Raw genomic sequence first — 21,768 nt, 5'->3', positions numbered from 1 at the left:
TAGTAAAGTCAGAGTTAAACAGGGAAAATCTGTAATGAAATCAATCTAAATGTTCCCACCCTGATCTTGAGTATCTGGAAAGATGAGAATGAAAAACCCAGAGTGCTTTATTGTCTTCATCCAAACTTTAGGGGGTCTGTTGAGGAAAGAGGATATTCCAGCTGAACATAATAGAGCAAATTCCAGAATGATTAGAGACTGTGATGTCTAATTAATTAGCTTTTGTGGTAGTTAATTAAGTGGTCAAGAGTAGTATATGAGGCAATAAAGTCTGCTTCTAGCATTTAGCAGAGCCAAAGGTTATTTATAGGGTGCTGATAGTGATGTAATTCTATCATACTGTGCAAAACTTGCATAGAAACACGTTCATTAATATGGTTTAAGTTTTGTAACATTTTTAAACAGGAGAATAACAGTTAAGCCCATGGAAAAAATCTTGTCGTGAATACTTGGGCAAAATTACTCTCTATAGACTCATGTTCTAAATTACTCTCACAGATATCCGTCCCTGGGATTTAAAATCCTACTTCCCTTCAGTAAAATAAGCAGGATGTAGCCCAAAGGCAGAAAAAACTTTTGCCTCATAAGGAACAAAGATGGGAATTTTCTGCTATTTTTAGTAGCTTTCATGTTATATACAAAAATAATTAAAAAAAGTGAACAGGCTTATTTCTAGGATTGCTGCTTACATTTCTGAATCTAAACTTCTGGGGTCTTTTAGTGATTCCCTGATGTTTAAAGTTACAAAGGCAGTAAGACTTGTGAATATAAACCAACATAGTACATCCAGGACTTTTGTAAGATTGCTTGGGATGTCACTATAAAATCGTTGACATGTTTTAAATTTCTTGCATGTATTCAGTAAGCTGAAAACACTGAGTATTACTGATAGCAATTTAGATGTCATTGTTGACTATTCACTGTTGATTAGCTATCTTTCAGTTTTTATTTTTGTGGGATGATAGCATGAAGACTGCATATCTTCCTGCAAATGCCATCTTATTTGACAGCACGATTGGGTACAGGTAAACAGTCCTGGCATCTAAGTTCAGTCACCTTATGAATTAAATGGAAAGAGGGACATGCTGACTTAGGTGTGCTTCATCCTTAATCTTCCTGAGGACAGCCAGGTCAGATACCTGAGGCCCTCTCCTCTCTCCAGAAGGGTCTCTTGCATGTAGAACAACAGATTGCACCAGTGTTTAGTGTCTTCACGTTTGAACCTGTATGAAGTGTGCAGCCATTATGTTGCTAGGACGCAATCGTGAGTGGGCTGAGTACACACGCTTTGCCAGCCCACATATGATGCTATAATGCTAGCTTGCTTAAGGGGGTTGCACATCAGATGGCACACTTGGGTCCTGCAGGGACAGAAGGTGGAGGTCTACAGGGAGAAAAAACAGGAAGAAATGAAGTGGGTGGAAAGAGCAAATCAGGTGTCCGTCACCCTCCAATAACTTGTATGGAATGGGTAAGTGCTAATAGGTGATACCAATTCTGTACCTTTTCCATACAAACACTTCCCCAAATATGTGTGGTTTTTCCATTTCTCTATCCAATACAGAAACTGCACAATGTTCCCTTTTCACTTAACTGTCTTTTTATTGAGATCTTCTGCAGCTTGTGGTAATACGTTTCTTTTCTTTCTTCTTTTTCTATTATTCACAGTTAAAGACTAGTACTGTATCTCCAAACCTTTCTGATAGATTCCATACAGAAGAAAATGATTCAGGGGAAAAATCTTTGAATGCATTTTTTGAAAAATATAGGACTAAAGCTACCTTAAAACTCCCTGCAGGTTTAATGAGAGTGCCTGTTAAATTTTCTGGGTATAGAAGAATAATTTGCTAAACAAAATCCCTGCAATCGTACCTTGGTTGCCTATCTTTTTTTCTTTTAAACTTCAGAATAAATGAAAAATTGATCTGTATGGTCACTGAAACATTAAATTGTCTTATCTGTCACTTGTTCAACATTGGCTTCTTAAAAGGGAAAACAACAATCACAATCAGCAGTTTCTCAGTGCCTAGAAGAAAATAGAAGCTATAAATGGACAGATGAATTATGTGCTTCCAGTGGTTTTCAAGGGAAGCATTTACTGAGGGAGAAAATTGTTTTAATCTTATAACAACTAAGGAGTGTAGAGTTTGTAAAAACATGGAACACCTACACATAAACTTAATTTTTGTTGCATAGGAACATATACAAAGTAGCTTTCAACAAAAATGGTTGGGGAAACAAGCTCTTTCATTGTTTCGTATGCTATTTTATATTTTTAACAAATCTCTGTGAAGCACTCGGGGAAACCTAAACACAGTGGGTTAGTTGAATGTTCAGCCTTTACAGTTTTCAAAAAATTAGGAATGAATCTTCTTTAAAATGGAAACAAGGATAAATTTGGGTTATGTGGTATGTATCTTTTCTTTCCTTATTTTGAAAGAGTGGAGGAAAAGGAGGAAGCTAGAATCACACCCAGACAAAGAACAGCCTCCGCATTCTTCTTTTCCATTTCCCAGTTCTGTGTCTGTTTCTAGATTTTGCTAAGGATCCGCTGAAACAAAATACAGAGTTGCAAAACTGCCAGTAGGAGGCATGGGTATCCTCTTTCTTTGATTAATTAATCTTGGCCATTAGAGTACCCTCTCCCTCCTTTTTTTGCTCTTGTCCAGCTGTTTTACATTCAATAGCAGAATGAAACCAAATAAATTTTGGGGAGGGAAATTTCATTTCAAGAATAAAATTTGTCATTTTCTCTTGGAGAAACTAAGTAAATAAAGTACTGGACATACAAAATAACATAGATGGTCAGTTAATAAAGACAGAAATGTAATCTCTGAATTCTTTGTTATGATGGGAAGGTAATAAGACTCATAATCTGATCCTTAAAATTAAGCTGTTTTTTGACTGCAAATCTAGAAGCCAGGTAAGGCTAAATAGAGTTATCCCTTTTATCACCATTGTAGTGTACTGCCCAGTGTCATAATGAGATTTTCTTATGGCTGCCCTCTGTGCTGGTGTGGGAGAACTGCTTAACCTACTAGAAATACTGGGGGGAGGGGGGAGGAAGAGGAGAGAAGGTTGTTGAGGACTGGGAAGTGAGGGTGTTCCTTTGTTTTTAGTTCCCGTGTGTGCAGAGCAGGGGACACAAAGGCAACCTGATGTATAAAACATTGATTTTTGCACAAGATGGCTTATCTGCCAAACACTTCCAATAACATTTTCCCTCCTAAGTGGAAGCGTGTGGATGCATTACTCAGAGGTGGACTGGAAGTGTAGATCCCATTCCTTCTTCCACTGATGTTAAAGTAGATGTGTAAGATCAACTATTGGTAGAGCTGTGAGCAAAACCTAAGAAAGGAGAAGGAACTGGTGGGAATGTTTGCAGAAATGGAGTTTTGTTCTGGAGAACTCATTTAAGGTTTCCTAAGCCCTTCTTGTGTGCAGGGTACAACTTCATGTACAGCCAAAATGCCAAGCTAGTTCCCATCTGTTTTGTTTTGGTGAAGCCACACTGTGGGAGGTGGGTACAGCCTGACACTCCACTAGCACAATCACTTTCAAGACTGAGTTCAGTTCCTTAAGGGTTAGTGAAATAACTGTAGCAAAAGCTACAGTAGTTGGTGGTAGCACATGTGAAACTATTTGCATTGTTCCAAAGGCAGTGAGTGGAATATTATGGGTGAAATGTGGCAAATAAAATCAAGGAGTTACGGGAAAAGGAAAGCCCAAGTTCTCGGGTGGAAACTAATAACTAGGGATTCAGACATTGTATGGAATTTTGATAGCTGTTTTTACTCATGAATGCCTAGGTTCATTTGACCATAGGAAAAAAGAAAGGGTGAACAATATCTGCAGGGGATAATTTTTATTTCACTTTGATCAGAAATAGCAGTCAACAACAGTAGCTGAAAATGCTGTAACTAGAGAGGAAAATGCTTAGAGAAAGCAGATACATGTTATGTTCTGCAGAACGATATTGGCGATAGGCTGCTATAGAAGCTTAAGCATGGCGTTAATTCATGACTCCTCTGAATACTGATACAGTTTTCTCACATGCTGTGGGGGGGTAGGTGTTACTGATACCTACCTGTCTTTGCAACATACTTTGAATTCTTGAAGTATTTGACACTATTCATTTTCGTATCTTTTCTATGACACGTTGCCACTGCTTACTACCTTATATGAGGGACAGCAAAACTTACACATTCCATTTAAAAGATTTTAGCATGAATTAGTACTTGAAGTTTTAAACAGAATGTCTGTTTGGGATTTAACCACTGTCACATACAAAATAACTTTATTATTTTATTACTTTATTATTTTTTGATTACTTGGGTTAGGGTGGACGCTATATTGTTTCTTATGGTATTTTTTGTGTTTGCACCCCTAGATGTAATGAAATTAAAAAAATGCACGAATAAGATTTTCCAGCCTAGCAGATGTTTAGGGTTCAGTACATAAAGAATATTACTAATACAGAGCCAAGCAATGTAATAGGAATGACCGATCTTTAAGATCAGAAGTCCTCCTTACATATCAGGACTGTGGTTTTCATGTATAGTGAAAGATTTAATGCCTTAAAGAACAGATGTGTGTGTTCCAACAAATATGATACTCTAAACAAATTGTGATTGTCAGCGGAGATTCTGCCAAAGGGAGTTCTTGTGTTAAATAAACCATAAGATCCTAATTATTGTAAAGGCACAGCCTATCTAATTTTTTCCTCAGCCTTGTTTTACTGGATTTTTTTGGCTGTATTTGTGAGGAAAATTGTTAAAATGTGCTCATTTATTATGCCTCTGTTTATGCAGTGCTATTCCTGGTTTTATGGGAATCTCACAGAGGATCATGTGCATTGGTGGAAGCCTGCTGTGTCCGTCAGTGTGGAATAAGTGGTACACAAGACCATATGGAAGCTCTCTGCATAGAGGTATTTCTCAGTTCTTGGTCTTCCTTAGCATAGTTCTAAAGGTGATGAAAAATCAGGCCAGAGAAAGAAATGTTAGGAATAACCAAAATTGTTGTTAACATGCCTGTCAATGAAATGCAGTGGGAAGGCTGACAATGAGGAAGGGAATTAAACATGTGGAAGAATCTAGAAAAATCAGAGTTTGTAAATAACTGCACCCTTGAAGCTTTTAATATGTCAGTCACTGGCCTTCTCCACAGAGAGTGACTAAAATGTTTACAGTGCTTTTTTTTGGGTGGATGACATTTAAAACTTCAGCAATGAAATAATCTCCTTTTTCATTTTAAGTAACTGCATACAAACATGTATTTATGAAATGTAATTTTTCATTGCTACAGAGAGACTTGTAAGTAGGCATAAATCAGTTCACAAGTGTTAGTTACCTTCACCGTAAGTACTTCCTTATTGCCTTTATATTCTGTAAATCAAGGAGGAAAAAAAAAGATCAGAATTCATGTGGTTGTTTCTATGTCTTCAAGAGCTGACCAATAACAGCATAAGTGAAAAGATAGGGTCAACAAAGGGCTTTTTGAGGAAATACCAGCCAGATCTCTGAGTTCTCATTGTATCTCTTTCTCTTGCAGAAATTTCATGAGAAAGCTAAGTCTATAAATACAGACTTCTTAAGTCTCTGGTCTTCAGACATATGAGATTCCATGTGCTGGGGCATACATTTCTGTGCAAGGTTAGGTGATAAGCATATGTCCAGTCATTAAAGAGCTGAATCCTGCAGCACATAGCCTTAAGAGGTGAGCACGCCTTAAAGCAGGGCTCTTGTCAGCACTGGGTCCTGCTAAACAGCACATTCCCCAGCTGCAATGCCAGTACCATGACCTTTCTTTTGCTCCTTGACCCACACATCAGATGCAGCTGGTCAGATAATCACAGATCAGACTGACCACCTGCGTCTGATGTGTGGGATCCAAAAATGGGAGAGAAGCCATGGTACTGCCATATAAAAATGTGCAATGCTGGCAGTGACGGAGTGTGATACAAAAGAATGAGTCAGTGCATGAGACTTGACAGGTCTGCTTTATAGCACAGCTGGGGATTCACCAGAACCCACAGCAGAGGGAATGGGAAGGGAAGTGCTCTGTGTGCTGCCAATTCCCCCTCTTTGCAGAACAATCCTTAGAAGTCTGTTTCTGTGTGCATAACTTACCAGCCTACCTAATGAGATTTGCACCGCAAATGCCACAGCTGAATTTGTCTTGCAGATAGCGTGGAAAGCACTTTAGCCTAAGAAAACATGATTTTTTAGCCTCTTCCCCATTTATTGCACAGAGAGCTCTTGTTAAGTGTTCAGGTTTTGAGTCAATGTTATCAAAGCTACATGTTTTGACAGGTTCTCTCCTGTGTGTGTGTATATGGAAAGGTTCTTCATGTACCTCCTAAGTTGAGAGATATAATTTGAACAGAGAAAATTATGGTTCATAAAGTGCTCTTGTTAGGTGACATGACTATGCTTAGTCCACTGCAGGACAGCCTACACAGAGAAATGCATATTTCCATACAAATTACAGTATACCGCAGCCAAGAGATCAATTAGAATGTCTGCGACCAAGAACTCTCAAGTGTCTCCATTCAGTCTGCCATTCAAACGAGACGAGAAATGCGTTCAATTGGTGTAAAGAATTTGAACTCTTTCAGGGAATGTGTAGAGACTGCCGGAAAGTGGCATTCCCCGCGGGGTGGGACTTGCAGATTCTGTGAGATCCAGCAGGGAATTTTAAGGGTTCTGTAACCTAACATTTTGTCTCCCGTTGAGAGAAAAATTGCAGAACCTGCTGAATATTGTGGAAAGAATGAGGATTTTTCATTGGTCAAATATAACTGACTATGCTGGCTCTATCATGTGTTACATTGGTCAACTTGATAATCTTAAATCTATGCTGTATTTCATTTGAAAGAAACTGAAAGCACTTTGCAAGCTATGTTGCAGATACAGCACCAGCATCTCTGGTGTTGAAATGCAGGTCTTCTGGAATGAAGCGTCACAGGAATGAAACATCATAACTGTTTAACAATGCACAGTAACAGTTTGCAGATCAAGACAGGAAATTCAGCTTTAAAACCCTTGAAAATGTAGAAGTGTATATTTTTGGGGCAGCAGAGTATTGTCTACTCTTTTGATAACTGCCTCAAGATACTCATTTGACCAGAAGTTGTCAAAAACTGTGTTTAGCAATTCAAAATGCCTACCTTTCATCAAGATGATCTAAGATCCCTCCCTTTGACTAGAGCTGTGAAGTTCAATTCTTACTCAAGTCAATGAAAAAGCTCCCACTGACTTCAGTAATACAGCAGCAGAATGCAGTAGAAGACATGAAAGCTATCCCAGCTTTCACTCAATAAAAATCTTTACCAAATGAAGTCATTGAAATGTAATAGAATTTAAATATTAAAAATACCTGTAATAGTTATTTCTGTGCAATATATGGCAGTTAATAACATTATAAATAGTTTATACTTAAAATAGGGCAACATTCATATACATTATAATTTTCTTTAAATACACCATTCCTATAGTATTTTTTTACTTTCATCACTGACTTGAAATAGTTTTGCTCCATTTTAAGCAAACATGCTCCTCCTAGCAGTTAGTGAAGTGTTTTTTTCATGGCTAGCTTTTCCCCTTTAAAAATATTCTTTGACTGGAGGAAAGATGTCAAACTTAATAGAACAATTTCTTATTATAAAGGTACTGATTAAAAGAGAACTTTTATTCAAAGGCAGGATTTCTTTCATTCATGATTTATTAAGGGTTTCCCCAGGCACAGGATCGGTAAAGTAAGTCTCATAAATTGTTGAGAAGGGGCAGAGTTTGCAGACATTTCCTTTGGAACTCAGAGGTCCAAATTCTCTGATAAGCTTTTTATGTTGGTTACTGTCCCAAAAGTTTCATAATTTTCAGGATGCTGCCTCTTGCTCATTTTGGTATCTGTTCGCAAAAGAGCTGTTTGTAATGATGGCATGACTGCTGGGTGTCTGATTCTGAACAGTCTTTTTCATGAGGGATATGGGAGCTCTTTTCTGGTAGGAACTGGCTCAGGTTCAGTATTAAATGGGAGTTTGCAGCAAGTTCGGCCTAAAACTCTCAGAAGCAATTGGTGTTTAGCAGCTCAGACAATTGACTAGGGTCAAAATCTTCACCTTTCACTCCATACCTTTCATGCTTCAAAAAACTCCCGAAATTTTAGAAAGGCTGTGGGATGATTTTCTTGGAGAAGTCAGGGCAAGAGTGAGCGAAAGACTGCCGATTGCAGTCTGTGGTGTGCTGGGAGACAGGGCGTAGGGGCAGGCTGCGGTGTGCTGGAGGACATAGGAGCAGGCTGCAGGCAGAGTTAGAGAGAACCCAGATTCCAGGGAGCGCAGGGGCCCAAGTGAACGGCATCTCCCGGCGTTAAGGTATATAGTGAGCACCCAGATTTACCCAGGAGGTGGTGGATGCAGGGCGTCTTAGCTTAGTGTACTCACCTGTCTCCTGCTACGCGTACATCCACTGCTGATTTTCCGCTGTTGTACAGTGCTCCGGTTCTTTGCCATCCCCTCCCCACGGCTGTCGGGGCTCGGCGCCCGGACACCGGGGCATTACACAAAGCAAGAGGACGCCCTCCTCTGGATTGCTGTGTCCGGCTGCACCTACTTCATACAAAACGTGGTACAGAAAGAGAAACATCGAAGTAAGGGAGCTAGAGAGGATGACGGTCTTTGAAAGACTTCTTTATAAATTGTGTTTTATGGAAAATAATAGAAAGTGATGTAATACAGTACATGACATAACATATTGAACAACCTGTGGGATAGTCCAGTGTCTTCTGACCTGGAAAATAATAGAAAGTGATGTAATACAGAACATGACATAACATATTGAACAACCTCTGGGATAGTCCAGTCCTATCTTCTGAGTAGGACAGCTAAGAGCTACACTATAAAAAAAGGAAACTGAATATATAAAGGTCATGTAGATTTATATGTTTGTGTATATATATATAAATCTATGCATATAAAGAAGTTTTACAGATTTATATAAATGGGTATATATATGTGCCAGAAGGAAGGCAGATTTTATTTTTGATGGACATTAAATCAAAAAAATATTTATTACTACATTCCAGGACGTAGTGTAACTGCACTAAGACCTTTTTCCATGGATATGCAATAACAAATACATGGTATGAGCTTTGAATGCTATCTTCTCCAAGCAAGTTGCTTATTTGAAAGTGACGACTGAGCAACCCTTTGAGATCCTGCTGCAATCCTTGTGAATAAAAGTAAAGACAGCCTTTTAAAACAAGCTGTTACTTGTTCACTGTGGTTCTTCACAGCTATGAGTCTGTACCTGTGACAGCCTACCATGTCAGACTCAAATTCTTAAAAAGTACTGTCCTAGATAAAGTGGTACTTACAACTCTTGACTTTCCTGGCCAGCATTGACTTCCTAGCACTATGAAGCCAGATGGATTTTTTTAAAAGCAGAATTAGCTATTAAAAACAAGATTCCAGGGAAGAAAAAGAAATAGTTAGTTTCTTCTGCCAACTGCTTATCATTGGATTAGCCAGAACCTTGCATGAGTGGTTCAAAGAGAGGACCTGACTGGCCCCATGTGAATGTTATGGTAATCATAATGCTTTTTTTTTTTTTGCTGTAGTGGAGTAGAGAAGATGAGACATGGTCTCACTGTTCTGTATGTTGAAAGATCAGTCAGTAAATGGAGTGTTTTTGCACTCCTGTCCCCTAAATTTAAGATTCTGAAGAGCTTACCCTTTCTAGTGCAGCTCTATCTTAAGACCAGAGCTCTGAGCAAAGCAACAGAAGTTCATGAGAGGCTTTCAGTGGGTTGGCCCATCGGGGTCCATAGCTGAATACTTAGAGTTAAGACAGCAAGGTATTGTTAGAAGATAAAGGATTGAGGGAATGACTAGGAAGCCATTTGTTCTTTCTCAAGTCAGAGAAGCAACTGAACATGAGATCAATAGTTATGTGCATAAACACACAGATATATATATATTAATATAGTTATTCCAAGAACTCATCCCTTTTGGGGATTAAAGAAAACGGAAGAGTGGCAGTGGTCTGCATTAGAAACAGTCCACTATTAAAACAATCAAAATACAGTTCATTTTGCATAACATTACTGAGCATTTTTTAACTTTTCTAATTTGAAGGGGGAATCACATTATTGGTTTCCTTTTTTTTTGAAACTTTCAATAAATACCCTGAAAGCATTAAGTTGGTACATTATCAGCATAATAGAAATTAAGGCTATGAAAGATCTGTGAAAATATACCAGGAGTATCGCATCTGTGGATCTTAATAAATATTGTCGTTGATATACTGAACCACACGATGGCAGTCTATCGTTGGATAAAGACGAGGAGTCTGATAAACCAGTCTGAAAGCCAACTTCGCAGATTAGATTTACCTAGTGTTACAGAAACTTTTGTCTTTTAGGGTCATCGAATCCTAATTTTAGCACAAGAAGGATTTTCCCAAGGAGCTGGTTAAATATATCCACAAAGAAGTTCTTTGAAAAACAGCACAAGCTTCTTTCCAATAAACACTAGAGCATGAGAGTCACTTGAAGAGATTACAGCTTCTTCTCGATTGCAGACTCCATGACCTTGTGAGCAGTAGATCATCTTTGGATGCCAAATATAACTCCATGTTTCGACTCCTGCTGAAGCCAATATTAAAACCATTGTTGTATTTAGTGATAATTAGATTAGCTTTATAATTAGAGACAGCAAAGAAAGATCACAATTCTAATGTGTTTTGTAAGTAGCACCACAGAATGGTCACTTGGAAAAGTCTGGGTCAATGAGTGTGGTTACTGGTCAAAGCTGGTTACTCTGGTTTCATCAGTGGCCAGTGCCTCTCTTGAGGTGGAGAAAGAGGCAGCAATTAACTCACTGACAGATAAGAAGGAGAAATGTAGTGTCTGAGTGCTTGGAGTCTGATCTTTCCTCAGTGTCAATTAGTGATAACTGCTAAACCGAGTGTTTCTCAGAAGCTAAGTTTTTGTACGTGACCTTTTGCCTTGGTCATTAACTGCCAAGTCAAGCACCCTCTGCATTCGTCCTGGCTGTTCTGTAAAGCAAAAGGAAGGGGTTGGGGGGAGGAGAATGATACTGCAAAATTGCTCTGTCCTATTTATTTATCTGTTCTAAAACATTCCTATCCATAATCCACATTTTAAGACAATTGCAAAACAAAGCAAGCAAAAAGTGTGACAGGGTTTTAAATGGGAGACAGCCCATCCCTCCCAGCCCACATTTGTTGAAATTTAACTTTTTTCCAGTGTGTAAGGAAGGAGTGTCACAGTGTGGTTTGATAGTCAGTTGAGTTCTGGTGAATTAGGGGCAAAACAAATTCCAGAATTAGGACTCCTTCCCTTCCCCCTTCTGAATGTAGAGCTATTAGTTTAAGGCCTGCTGAGTCTTAGCTGTTTCACAGCAAAGGGAGAGGGGATGTTTCTGAGGAAACCAAACTGGTCATTTTGACTGATATTTCCAAAGGTGGGTAAAATGTTTGAACTTTATATCCTGTTGGGTTTTGGAGCTTAGCTTTCTTTAGGAGCTGTAGAAAAATCCCAGCTTTGTGGTTTTACAGATAATTCCATAAACACAGATGTTAAGTGAATGTGCACAGGTGTAGTCAATATTAGCTGTATGTGCAGTATCTTACGGTGAACACCAACTGCCGATTTCCAGCCAGTGGGATATCAGTTGTGCAGCAGGGCAGTTCATAAAGTTGGTGAGCTGCTTGGGCCATGCCTTTTCCTGAAAGTGCCTTAGGGACAGGCTGCAGGCTGGGTGAATAGTTGACAGCAGCAGTCCACTTCTATCTGCTGTTATTTCCTGGGTGACACCCCACTATTTCCTAAGATGTGTGACAGGCAAGCTCAGGATCTTCCAGAAAAAATGGTTTCAGGAGCAATGACTCTGCTGGAGTCTGAGGGATATTTAAGAAACGTAACAGCCAGAAACAGGTTGTGTGAAGTGCTCAGGGAGTGTCACCAGTGCCCTTGCTGCCATCTGTCCCAAACTCTGCAAATACAGACATAGAGCAGCTTCAGGCAGGCTCAGTTCCCATGGGCAGTTATAGATCTATGCACGTGCAATGAAACCAGAACTTTCTAGAAGCATGGACATGTATGATTAGCCACTGTGTGCCAGGAGAAATGTCACAGCAGATGGCATCCTCCTGCCATGGATGACTGGAACATCTTTCTTACAAGGAAAGGCTGAGGGACTTGGGTCTTTTTAGTCTGGAGAAGAGAAGTCTGAGGGGGGATCTTATTAATGCTTATAAATACTTAAGAGGTGGGTGCCAGGAGGATTGGGCCAGTCTTTTTTCAGTGGTGCCCAGTGACAGGACGAGAGGTAACGGGCACATAGGAAGTTCCATCTAAACATGAGGAGGAACTTCTTTACTTTGAGAGTGGCAGAGCACTGGAACAAGCTGCCCAGAGAGGCCGTGGAGTCTCCTTCTCTGGCGATACTCAAAACTCGCCTGGACACATTCCTGTGCAACCTGCTCCAGGTGAACCTGCTCTGGCGGGGGGGTGGGGTTGGACTACATGATCTCCAGAGGTCCCTTCCAACTCCTATAATTTTGTGATTCTGGGATTCTGTGAGTCTGTGAAGGTATGTGATATATTCATCTGGAAAGACTGGACACTTTAAGCCAGCAGAACAGGTTGCCATGAAGCTCTTCTCTAAGCCCAGAAAGTTATTTCTTGCCTATCTGTTATGTCTCTTGATGCTTGCCCATTATTTTAGGACCTTTCACAAACATATTATATCAAGCAGAGATTTATCCTTAAAATTTAACAGTAAATTTTCTTTGATTTTCCGCACATTGTCATTTGGCCTCAACCTTTCAGAGTTATCTGCCAAGAAGTGGTTTTGGTTGGTGGGGTTAAGCATCAAAAAACTGTAATGTGATTGCATTTGGTATCAATGAGGCTGGGGTTCCTTCTTTCATCTAGTAATAAGAGTACTAAATTCCTGCCTTCCCTCATATCGCTCCCAAAGGACTTTTTTTCATGTTTCCAGTGTGTGTGGTGCCTGTAAGGTCATTTTCTCCAAAGGACTCAGTTCCCTGTCTGCACAGCACAACATCTAACCAAATTTTGTAAAAAGATTAATGTTCCAGCTGTAGAACCCTCTGGACACTGTTGCCTATTTTCTCAGTGAAAACTAGCTTAGGATAAGGGACATAATTCGGAAACTTCCATAAAAATCAAAGTATGATCCTTTTGTGTTCTGAAAAACAGAATTTCATTTAGAAACTTGTAGATAAATAAATTTAGGACTATATCTAAACAGCTCCTGTCTTCTTGATTGCTTTCTCCTTTTCATAAGAATGACTCACAGATTCATGAGAATGGGCTTACACTGACACAAAAAAAGCGACTAGTCTGATAAAATTCTAGGAAAGCATACAAAAGCAATAGTTCATGAGGTAATTTCCTTCCCTCTGCCAATATCATATAATCCTTTACAGAATATTTTTGCTCTTTCGCCCTAAATTTTCCCATCTGATGTGTTCAGAATTTTAGATTTACAATTTTAAAATACTTTCTGGTATTTAGTATAAACATTCCTTTTCATCCTTTAATTCCATTACAGTTTTTTAACAGTAACAAATTATCTCCCACCACTGTGAGCCTGACCCCATATTCCTCAGGTTCTTGTGAAAGGTTAGGTAACACTGGTTACACCCATGTTAGTTAGCCGCTGCCTTCTGAAAGTAATTCAATATGTACTACTCAAGCACCTTAAGCATTTTCACTCTTCTCTGAATTCCCTCCAATTTCCCGTTAGGCTTTGTAACAGTCATAAAGATTGATAACAAGGATTTAATCCTGTTTCTCAATTTCCAAGTCATCTTAATGTAGCTCAAGACATAACACAGTAACATGAAGAGAACAGCAGGTCCAGCAAGAGCTTAGAAGAGCAGCATGATTCTGAATAAGCTGTAAATTTTTTTTAAAAAAAATAAACCAGAAGGGCAGCTAAGAAACCATTAGAGGAGCCATCCGGAGAAAACACCAGTGTTAATGTGTTTCATAGCAAAAAAAATGACGTTAAGAGTTTTCAACAAACTAAATCTATGGGATAGTTAGTAAGAAATGCAAAACATGTATGTGATAAAAGTAAGGACAAGGTATATTTAACTGTGGATTCCAGCAATGATATTTCAACAGAGATTTTCAAAAAGAAGGTGAGAATTTGGGGCTCATCTGTCCCTATGCTTCTGAAAATCTTTTGTATATGAAAAGGCAACAAGGAGCTGTTGATGCAGGTTTTAACTGATATTTGTTTATGCACATATTCATATATTAGACACAGGAGATCTTCCGGGTCCGTTTAGGAAAGGTCATGTTTTTCCCACTGATGTGGAGCTGGGGACTATTCATTCCTTGCCGTTATTTGAGAACTCTTTGCTTGTTGTCTCTGACTGGCAAGTTTGCAGGTGGCAAAAGCAGTGGACACCTTTCTGGTGCATTCCTGAGCTGACACTAGTGTTTCGAGTGGGAAGGTGAATAGTTTCAGTGACGTGATGCAGCTGTGTCCCTTTTTTTTACTCCCCTAGGCCCTAGAAACTACTGGAGTATGTAATTAGGACATCAGATTTGGATTATTATCAGAAGCAAAGGAAACAATCACGATTTAGCACAAGAAAGAATATACAAGATTAAATATTGACTGTAATAAAAGTATGTCACAAGGTAGAAATTCTATATTTTGTGGTAGCACTTCAACTTAAGTTTCAACCATACTTGCTTTCTATGACATGTCTTCTATGTCTGTCTTCTTTGACGTGTTTGTACTGCTAATCCTAATTCCAGTCTCCTTTGCAACACATAGGTGTTGTAGATCCTAATGTTGAAAATAAAAAAATAAGAAAAATGCTAGTAAAAGCTAAATAATTTAAAATTAAAACCTTAAGCTAGTCAATAAAATCCAGAAATGAAGATGTCAGGGCAGATGCCTGTGAGATTGCTACCCCTGAATCCCAGACATTTTTGGTTCACATGCCTGGCTGCTTTTTGTTCTGAAAGCTTTCTGCAAGAGTTGTTCAACTGCTGCAATGGACCTGTTAGTTGGAGTGTGGGAATTCACTGTTATTTGTTTGGGCCTAAGTAAAGATGGCTCTTGCCTGCACAAAAGTGCTTCCAGAAATACCTAGAATATCCTCAAGAAACAGGGAAGCTACTGGTATCATCCTTGATTTTGTTTACACACCTGAGCCTCTTCTTGTACTAACCTGTTAGTAGCTGCAAAGTGTGATTCTGGTGTGTGTGCTAGCATTGTAGGGCAGATGATTATTTTGGCAGTTTACAGTCATCTTTTTGGGAAAGTTCCATCTCACCATTTGATATTCTTGCAGCATGTCTTCTACTTTCTTGGCTTACATGGCTTGTTCATAACTTTTCAGGATTCTTTCTAATTAAAGATGTGTGGTTGATGTTGGAATTAAGGTTCTCTCTTCTGCCCTTGAACACTACCTGGTGAGTCTAATTAGGCAGAGCTGTGTGTCAACAGAGCTTTGTCCTACAGTTGTCTGTCCTCTGTGTCTAATCCCAATCTTAACAATTTCTTGTTATATGGAAAAATGTCTCTAAATCACTCCACTCACTTTGAACCCTACTTGGTTCTTACACACCTTGCATGACAGTATGAACTGAACACAGTATGCCAGGTGAGAGCATCGTGTTTAACATAGCTTTGTATCTGAGATATATTTTTTTAATTCTGTTCCTCTGTACTTCTTAAACTTTTGCTTATTTCTTGATAGCTGCTGAATGGTGTATTCAGCAATGACAGCAAGCTTTTTTGTTGGGATTACTTTAGAATTTATCAATGTTCACAGGATATTCAAATTATTCTGCCTGAAGCTACCTTGCATTTGTTTTCCTTGTGTGATGTTGGGACATTGTTGCTAATCTAAAACATAATCTTCCTGCAATACTAGTGTCTGATTTTAGATATGCATCACATGTCACGGTGCTGTTGGTCTAAAATACTGTCTTTGTGTTTCTGTGACATTGGGAATAGCACAATGAACTTGCTTCAGATTTACACTGTTGGAATTGTAAGTAGAACTTGATTGATTTCCTCTGCAAAGTTAAGATGCATATTAACTTGGCTGAAGAAAAAGGTCACATCAAAGGCCACAAATTAATCGGCTGGGACAGCGTCATTAGCTATGCAGTAAGGACTGGCTGTATGTTTCTGGAGCTGCTGTCACAACATTTTTTTTGTACATCGTATGCCATGCATGGGGCTGCTCAAAAAGCAGATGCAGTGAGAATAACACTGACAAGGTATGAGTATTTTGGCAGTGATTGAGTGCTTATAGGTTTTGTAGAGAGCACTGAATGGAGCCTCCAGCCTACTTCATTTATGCTTAAGAAGAAAAGGTAAGCTAAGGATACAAATTTATTATAAAATTCAGGCCTTGGGACAAACAGGGTTTGGTCTGAGCAGTGTGGCATCTTTTGTTGCTTTTGTGAAATGTGCGGATATGATGACAGACTTATGTGCTCTCGGATCGTTCAGCTTTTATTTTAGATTTTCGTTGATTGTTCTTTCATTTCGGTTCTGTGTGTGGTTTCGTTTCTGTTTTTAAGATTTGTCCAGTTCATTGCCAACATGTTGGCAATTGTGGTTGTGGTTCCTAATTGGATCTATGATAGGTGTTTGGGCCTGAAGGGGCAAATCAAAGTGGTGTTTATCCAATAACGTTACTGGGTTCAGACTTGTCTGTCAACTTAAAGCCTGTGTATGGTTGTTTGGTAAGAAGTTGATTTCCATTTTGTTCTTGCCTGAGTGTGTTTAACTTTCATTGGCTTTAAAGAGGGTCCTGCAAGGTTGTTGAGGGACAAAACAAGCACAGCACTAACAAAATAGATAATGAGAGTGGAGTTTCTGAAGATGATATTGTGCCATTCTGAATATGTCCTTGGCTGTTCCAGAATGCTTAGATAGCAACAACTGCCAGGAATGCTTTTATCGTCTGTGTTTGCCCAAGAGTCTGCAACCTTTCCTTTCAGATGCTGGCCTTACACAGTTTTCTGTGCCTCTGTCACCTCTTGAGTAGATTAGTGTAGTACATCGTATCTTGAGTAATACACTGCAATCATTGGAAACTTCGGCTGCTGTGGAAAGTGGTTGCTGCCTTATTTAAAGAGAATGACTCAAGTGTTCAAAGTCCTGAATGGTTTTGATCCAGCATGATTTTGAAATTATCTGTCTGGATGACTTCTGACTGCAGAAGTTGATGTAACAGCAAGGGTACAGGCTTATACTCACATTCCTCCCTTCCCTACTTTAAACCTTGAGGGAGTTGGATACAAGGAGTTAGGGAACCTTGACCCAATGGTCATGTGTTTAACTTGCTTCTTTTGCACCTTTTGAGCTTTTGATTAGAGTGTAATTTTTTTCTGTTCTCATAGATTTTCCTGCAGAAATGATTGATTTCAGTAGGAAAGAGCGAAGAAACTCTACTGGGGAAATTCTGCAAAGAATTTAATTTTGGCCTTTTTAGCAGGGTTTTGTAGGTTTGTAGGTTTGTGGGAGTGGCATGCCTGCCGGTTTGTGGGGATGGCTGTCAGGCAAACAAGTATGAAGTTGTGGTCAACCTTTTTGTCTTGTACTGCAAAAGTACATGCATACTTCAGTGCCTGGCACTGCCTGTCTCCAATGAGCCTTGTAGCTAAATCGAGACCTCAGCTCCAAGATTCCCTCAAGCAATTTATAGGGAAGAACTGGGTAATCCAGAGTGGCCCCACAGCTGTGTGGAGGGAAAATCTTACCAGCCAAGACAGGAATGTCAAGAACTGTGATGGGACTAAGTTGGTCTTTGAGCAAGCAGGCACTTCCTAAACATGACATTCCTAAACATGAAATTTCTTCTGGAGTTAGAGGCATGTCTAATTTATCACCATGACTGTGTGAACAAGAGACATGAAGGAAGTGGTAGATATGCTTGCAGAATGCTGATATCTCCTGAGTATGATTTGGAAAGATCCTGAACATCCATATCTTGATTGCAAGAGAAAGTTCAAGGCTCCTTGTTAGAACACCGGAACAGCTGTTTGTTTGAAAGCAGGAAAAGACAGGCACCTCTCTCTTCCACTATATACATCTGGACAGGTAGTCACCTTTTGGCTTAGGTATGCTCAAAGCATCTGAAAGGAACAGAAAGGACTAGCAGTGAAAACATGGAAAGTCATACTTTAAAAATCCTGTTTCAGATCCCGAGGCATCAGCTGGAGCTGAAACTGCAAGCAGCTTATTAGCTGTGAAAGAATATCAGCATCTGCCAGTTGGCAGTAACTCAGGTACGTACAGGCTTAGAAATATGCTACAGTAGGACTTTGAGAAAGCAGTGGTCTCTAAATGGTGAACAAGGACCTAGAAGAGACCAGCCCATAACTCTTATCTAGTGCCCCTGCTCAGCTGTACCAGTTGAGAAGGGCCAGCCAAATACAGAAGCATTACAATCAGAAGAGCTAATAATGAGGAGATTTAGCAGTGAATTGAAAGGAATTATGATTGTAATTACTCGTCTAAAATTGTATTTTTCTCTATAAACTGTACCACATCGAGAGGAAATTATGGTATGTATCCATGTAGAACTTGTTCATGCATAACACACAAGAAGATTTTACATACAACTGCTTCCCTTCTTTGTCTGTGATAACTGTATGTATCCAGTCATTCAAAGTCCTTGAAATTTCAAATACCTGTAGGAAGACACAGTTTTAAGAGAGCTACCTCAAGGCAAGCTTAATTTTCTTTTCAGCAAAAATCCTTGTAACTGCAAACAGTATAAAATCTTGCAAACACATGGATACACAGAAACATCTATTACAGGGGAAAATACTTGTGCCAGTAAGGTTGTGAAAGGACCTAAAAATGGAGATAGCTTTCCAGCTGGCTTTGAAAAGCAATTTTACAATTACCTCCTGTGACTTTCACTGAGGATTAGGTGTCTCTGTGAATTTGAAAATCAAGATAGGCATCTAGCTATCTCTGAGTGCTCTAAATGTGGGACATTTGCTCTTTCTGATGTTGAGCAGCTGCATCTCAGAGAAAGCAGCAGTAAGTTAGACTCTTTGAAAATCTAAAATTAACCATTCAGAATTAGTGAGCACTTCTGAACTATTATTTTCCCCACCTTAAGTCTTGAGAGATACTGAGCCCTCACAATACCCATGCAGTGCTATGGAAAATGAGTTATGGATGCCTGTGAAAAACTGACTTTAAAACCTCTTGTTTGAGTTACGTCAAGTACAAAATTGAGATGATGAGAGTTAAGTGTGCTGCTTTTGTATTGATTAAATTGAAAAGTTTGAAGAAGGAAGGGTGGCTATAAATAGTTACTCATGGCAACCTTTGGATTGGTTACTTGTCCATTGTCTGCATGGTCCGTTTATGACTGGGAATACAATTTTAAATTCATGTCATTCTAAACCCATTTATCTGTAGAAAGTGCCCCTTAGATCTTGCGTCAGTGAACAGTAAGATGTATTTGATACAAGCACCCTATTTTCCCTGTAGCTATAAACAGTATTTCATGTCTTATTAACATAATCTATCTACAGTGACATTTTTAGGCCTTGACATACAGCACCTCGGGTGACAAAAAGGGTGACAGAAAAAATTTACTTTTACAAAGTCAGTCTTTCTGGATTTGTTCTTGGACACCTTGACACCAAAGGCTATAAACATAGACTGGAATCTAAAACCTTTTCTGCAATGACCTTGTTTTAGAAAATACTATTCATATCTCCTCATGCTTATTCTTCTCTCGGCAGTCACTCCTCACTGTAAATTCCTCACCATGTGCTCCTTCTGTTTCTTGAGCAGTACCTTCCTGTTTATTTTTATTTACTACCTGTTTTTATTTGTCATGCAATCTGAAGACCTACTTTATGCTAGTACCAAAATTATGTTAGTGAATAATTTGATTTGACACAAGCTTGTCGTCTCTGACTGTTTCTTTTCCTTTTCTTTGCAAGAAGGCTTTTCCAGGAGGAGGACTGTTCCTGCATTGAGCACTGCATTAAATTATGCTTTAATGGCAGTAGTTTTGCACATTCAAATTTAAAATTGCCCATTCTTTATATTAGTAAAAGGTGGTCACTACTTTCTAAATAACAGAGCAGTCATATGCAAGCTTAAGGCAAAGGATTGAAAATACAGACTCAGACAAAAATATAGTCCTTTGGAAGAGAGATGTCAAATGGATTTGAACAGTATTTTTATACATATGTAACTATTTATAAACAGTGTCAAGCACTTCTTTTTGTATGAATTTTTATGCTGCCATTCTAAACAAACCAAATGCAGTTTCCTGTGGTGATGGCTTTTTTTATTGCGCTTGAACCCTGCCCATACAACACACATTTTCTGCAGAGCTGATTTTAAGAAAGCATCTACATTTACTTTCAGTGCCGTATGTTTCAAAGCCAGGAGACCTTGGATGAACAAAGAGCATCTGAGGTGTGGACACAGTAATCTCAGTGCATTTGCTCTATTTGGGTTTCTGAATGTCCTTGCTGAGATCTGCTGGTGTTGCAAGATCCTGAAAGCAATCTAGTCTCCTTTTCAGCATGTTCTGTCCAAAATCCTATTGTGTAGCAGACTTATTAAAACATCTGAATCCATATTCTGTGACACTCATTCTGGTGATGTAGACAATCACAGTTTCTATGTAACAGCACAGGTGAATGAAGTGCTAGCTAAAGAGCATCTGTATTAGAAACATAGGCATACATTACATCCTCTAGTATACAGTTCCCAAATGCCAAGCAGCTATCACCCAACCTCAGTGTTTCAGCGCCTGATTTAAAATTATTGAAAGCAATGGGAGATTTTCCATTGATTTGAATAGGCTTTGAATCCAGCTGAGAGAAGCTGCAACCAGAGTTTGCCATCATGTCTTAAGTATAAAAAGGTATGGAATATTTTTGTGGTCAGTGAAAATACTGGTTTTATAAGATACACATGCATACACAGTATACTAAAATAATCAGCTGTGTCTTTTTCTAAATGGTAATCTTCACCAAGAAATAAGACCCAGATCTTTTATTGCAACTAATGGGATCAATGTGATGCGATTCTTCTTTTGTCAATGAAAAATCAAATTAATACGATTTCATTACGTTTCTTTAAGGGATTAAAGCATCATCTTTACGGTAGTTAAGTTTAAGAACGTGGCAACATTTAAAGGAGTATTAGTTTTTCTCCTGAAAAAATTCTTGGTTTATTGAATTACCAGACTTGAGCAGTTTAGTAATTATTTAGGCTAAACACTTAAAGGAATGTCAACAACATTCTTTTCTGCTGGCAAAGAAGGCTAAAATAATAAATCATTATTGAAAATACCACAGTCAAATCCAACAGATTTGGTAAGAGGAAGTATGTTTCTTGCATTATATGTGCCAGTTTAAAGATTTTGGTGCAGTTTGTTTTATTTAAATGAGAATGGACAAATAATGGACTTCTCCAACTCACAGCTTGATGCTTCATCAAAGCAAGATTTGAGTCATGGTTTCTGATTTCAATTACATTTTAAGTCCGTTGAGTTCTGCCATCTTCTTTTTGTTTTTTTCTGTATCTATTATTGAATTCTGGAGTCAGGGACAAACTGTATTCTCCTTTACATTTGTGTAAATACAGGAAATAGCTTATTTTTGCTTCTATTTTTTACGTAGCAGTTGTAATTAATTAAGTATTAATTTATAGAGGCTAAATATATTATGTATTTCAGTGAT

At 38.7% G+C, this 21,768-nt stretch overlaps 1 protein-coding gene across 1 annotated transcript in view; it reads left to right on the top strand.

Annotated features, from left to right (window-relative positions):
* The first annotated feature begins 4,827 nt into the window (after positions 1-4,827).
* Positions 4,828-21,768, top strand: part of HSPA12A (heat shock protein family A (Hsp70) member 12A) — an 80,866-nt gene continuing 63,925 nt past the window's right edge. The window contains exon 1 of the mRNA XM_059821252.1: positions 4,828-4,930. Within this exon, the coding sequence (XP_059677235.1) occupies positions 4,828-4,930 (103 nt within the window). The remainder of the gene's footprint in view (positions 4,931-21,768) is intronic.

The sequence above is a fragment of the Gavia stellata genome, chromosome 9, assembly GCF_030936135.1.
Source record: "Gavia stellata isolate bGavSte3 chromosome 9, bGavSte3.hap2, whole genome shotgun sequence".
In the NCBI taxonomy this organism is placed as follows: Eukaryota; Metazoa; Chordata; class Aves; order Gaviiformes; family Gaviidae; genus Gavia; species Gavia stellata.
Note: the sequence above shows the minus strand (reverse complement) of the source record. Positions and strands in the feature narration are given on the sequence as shown.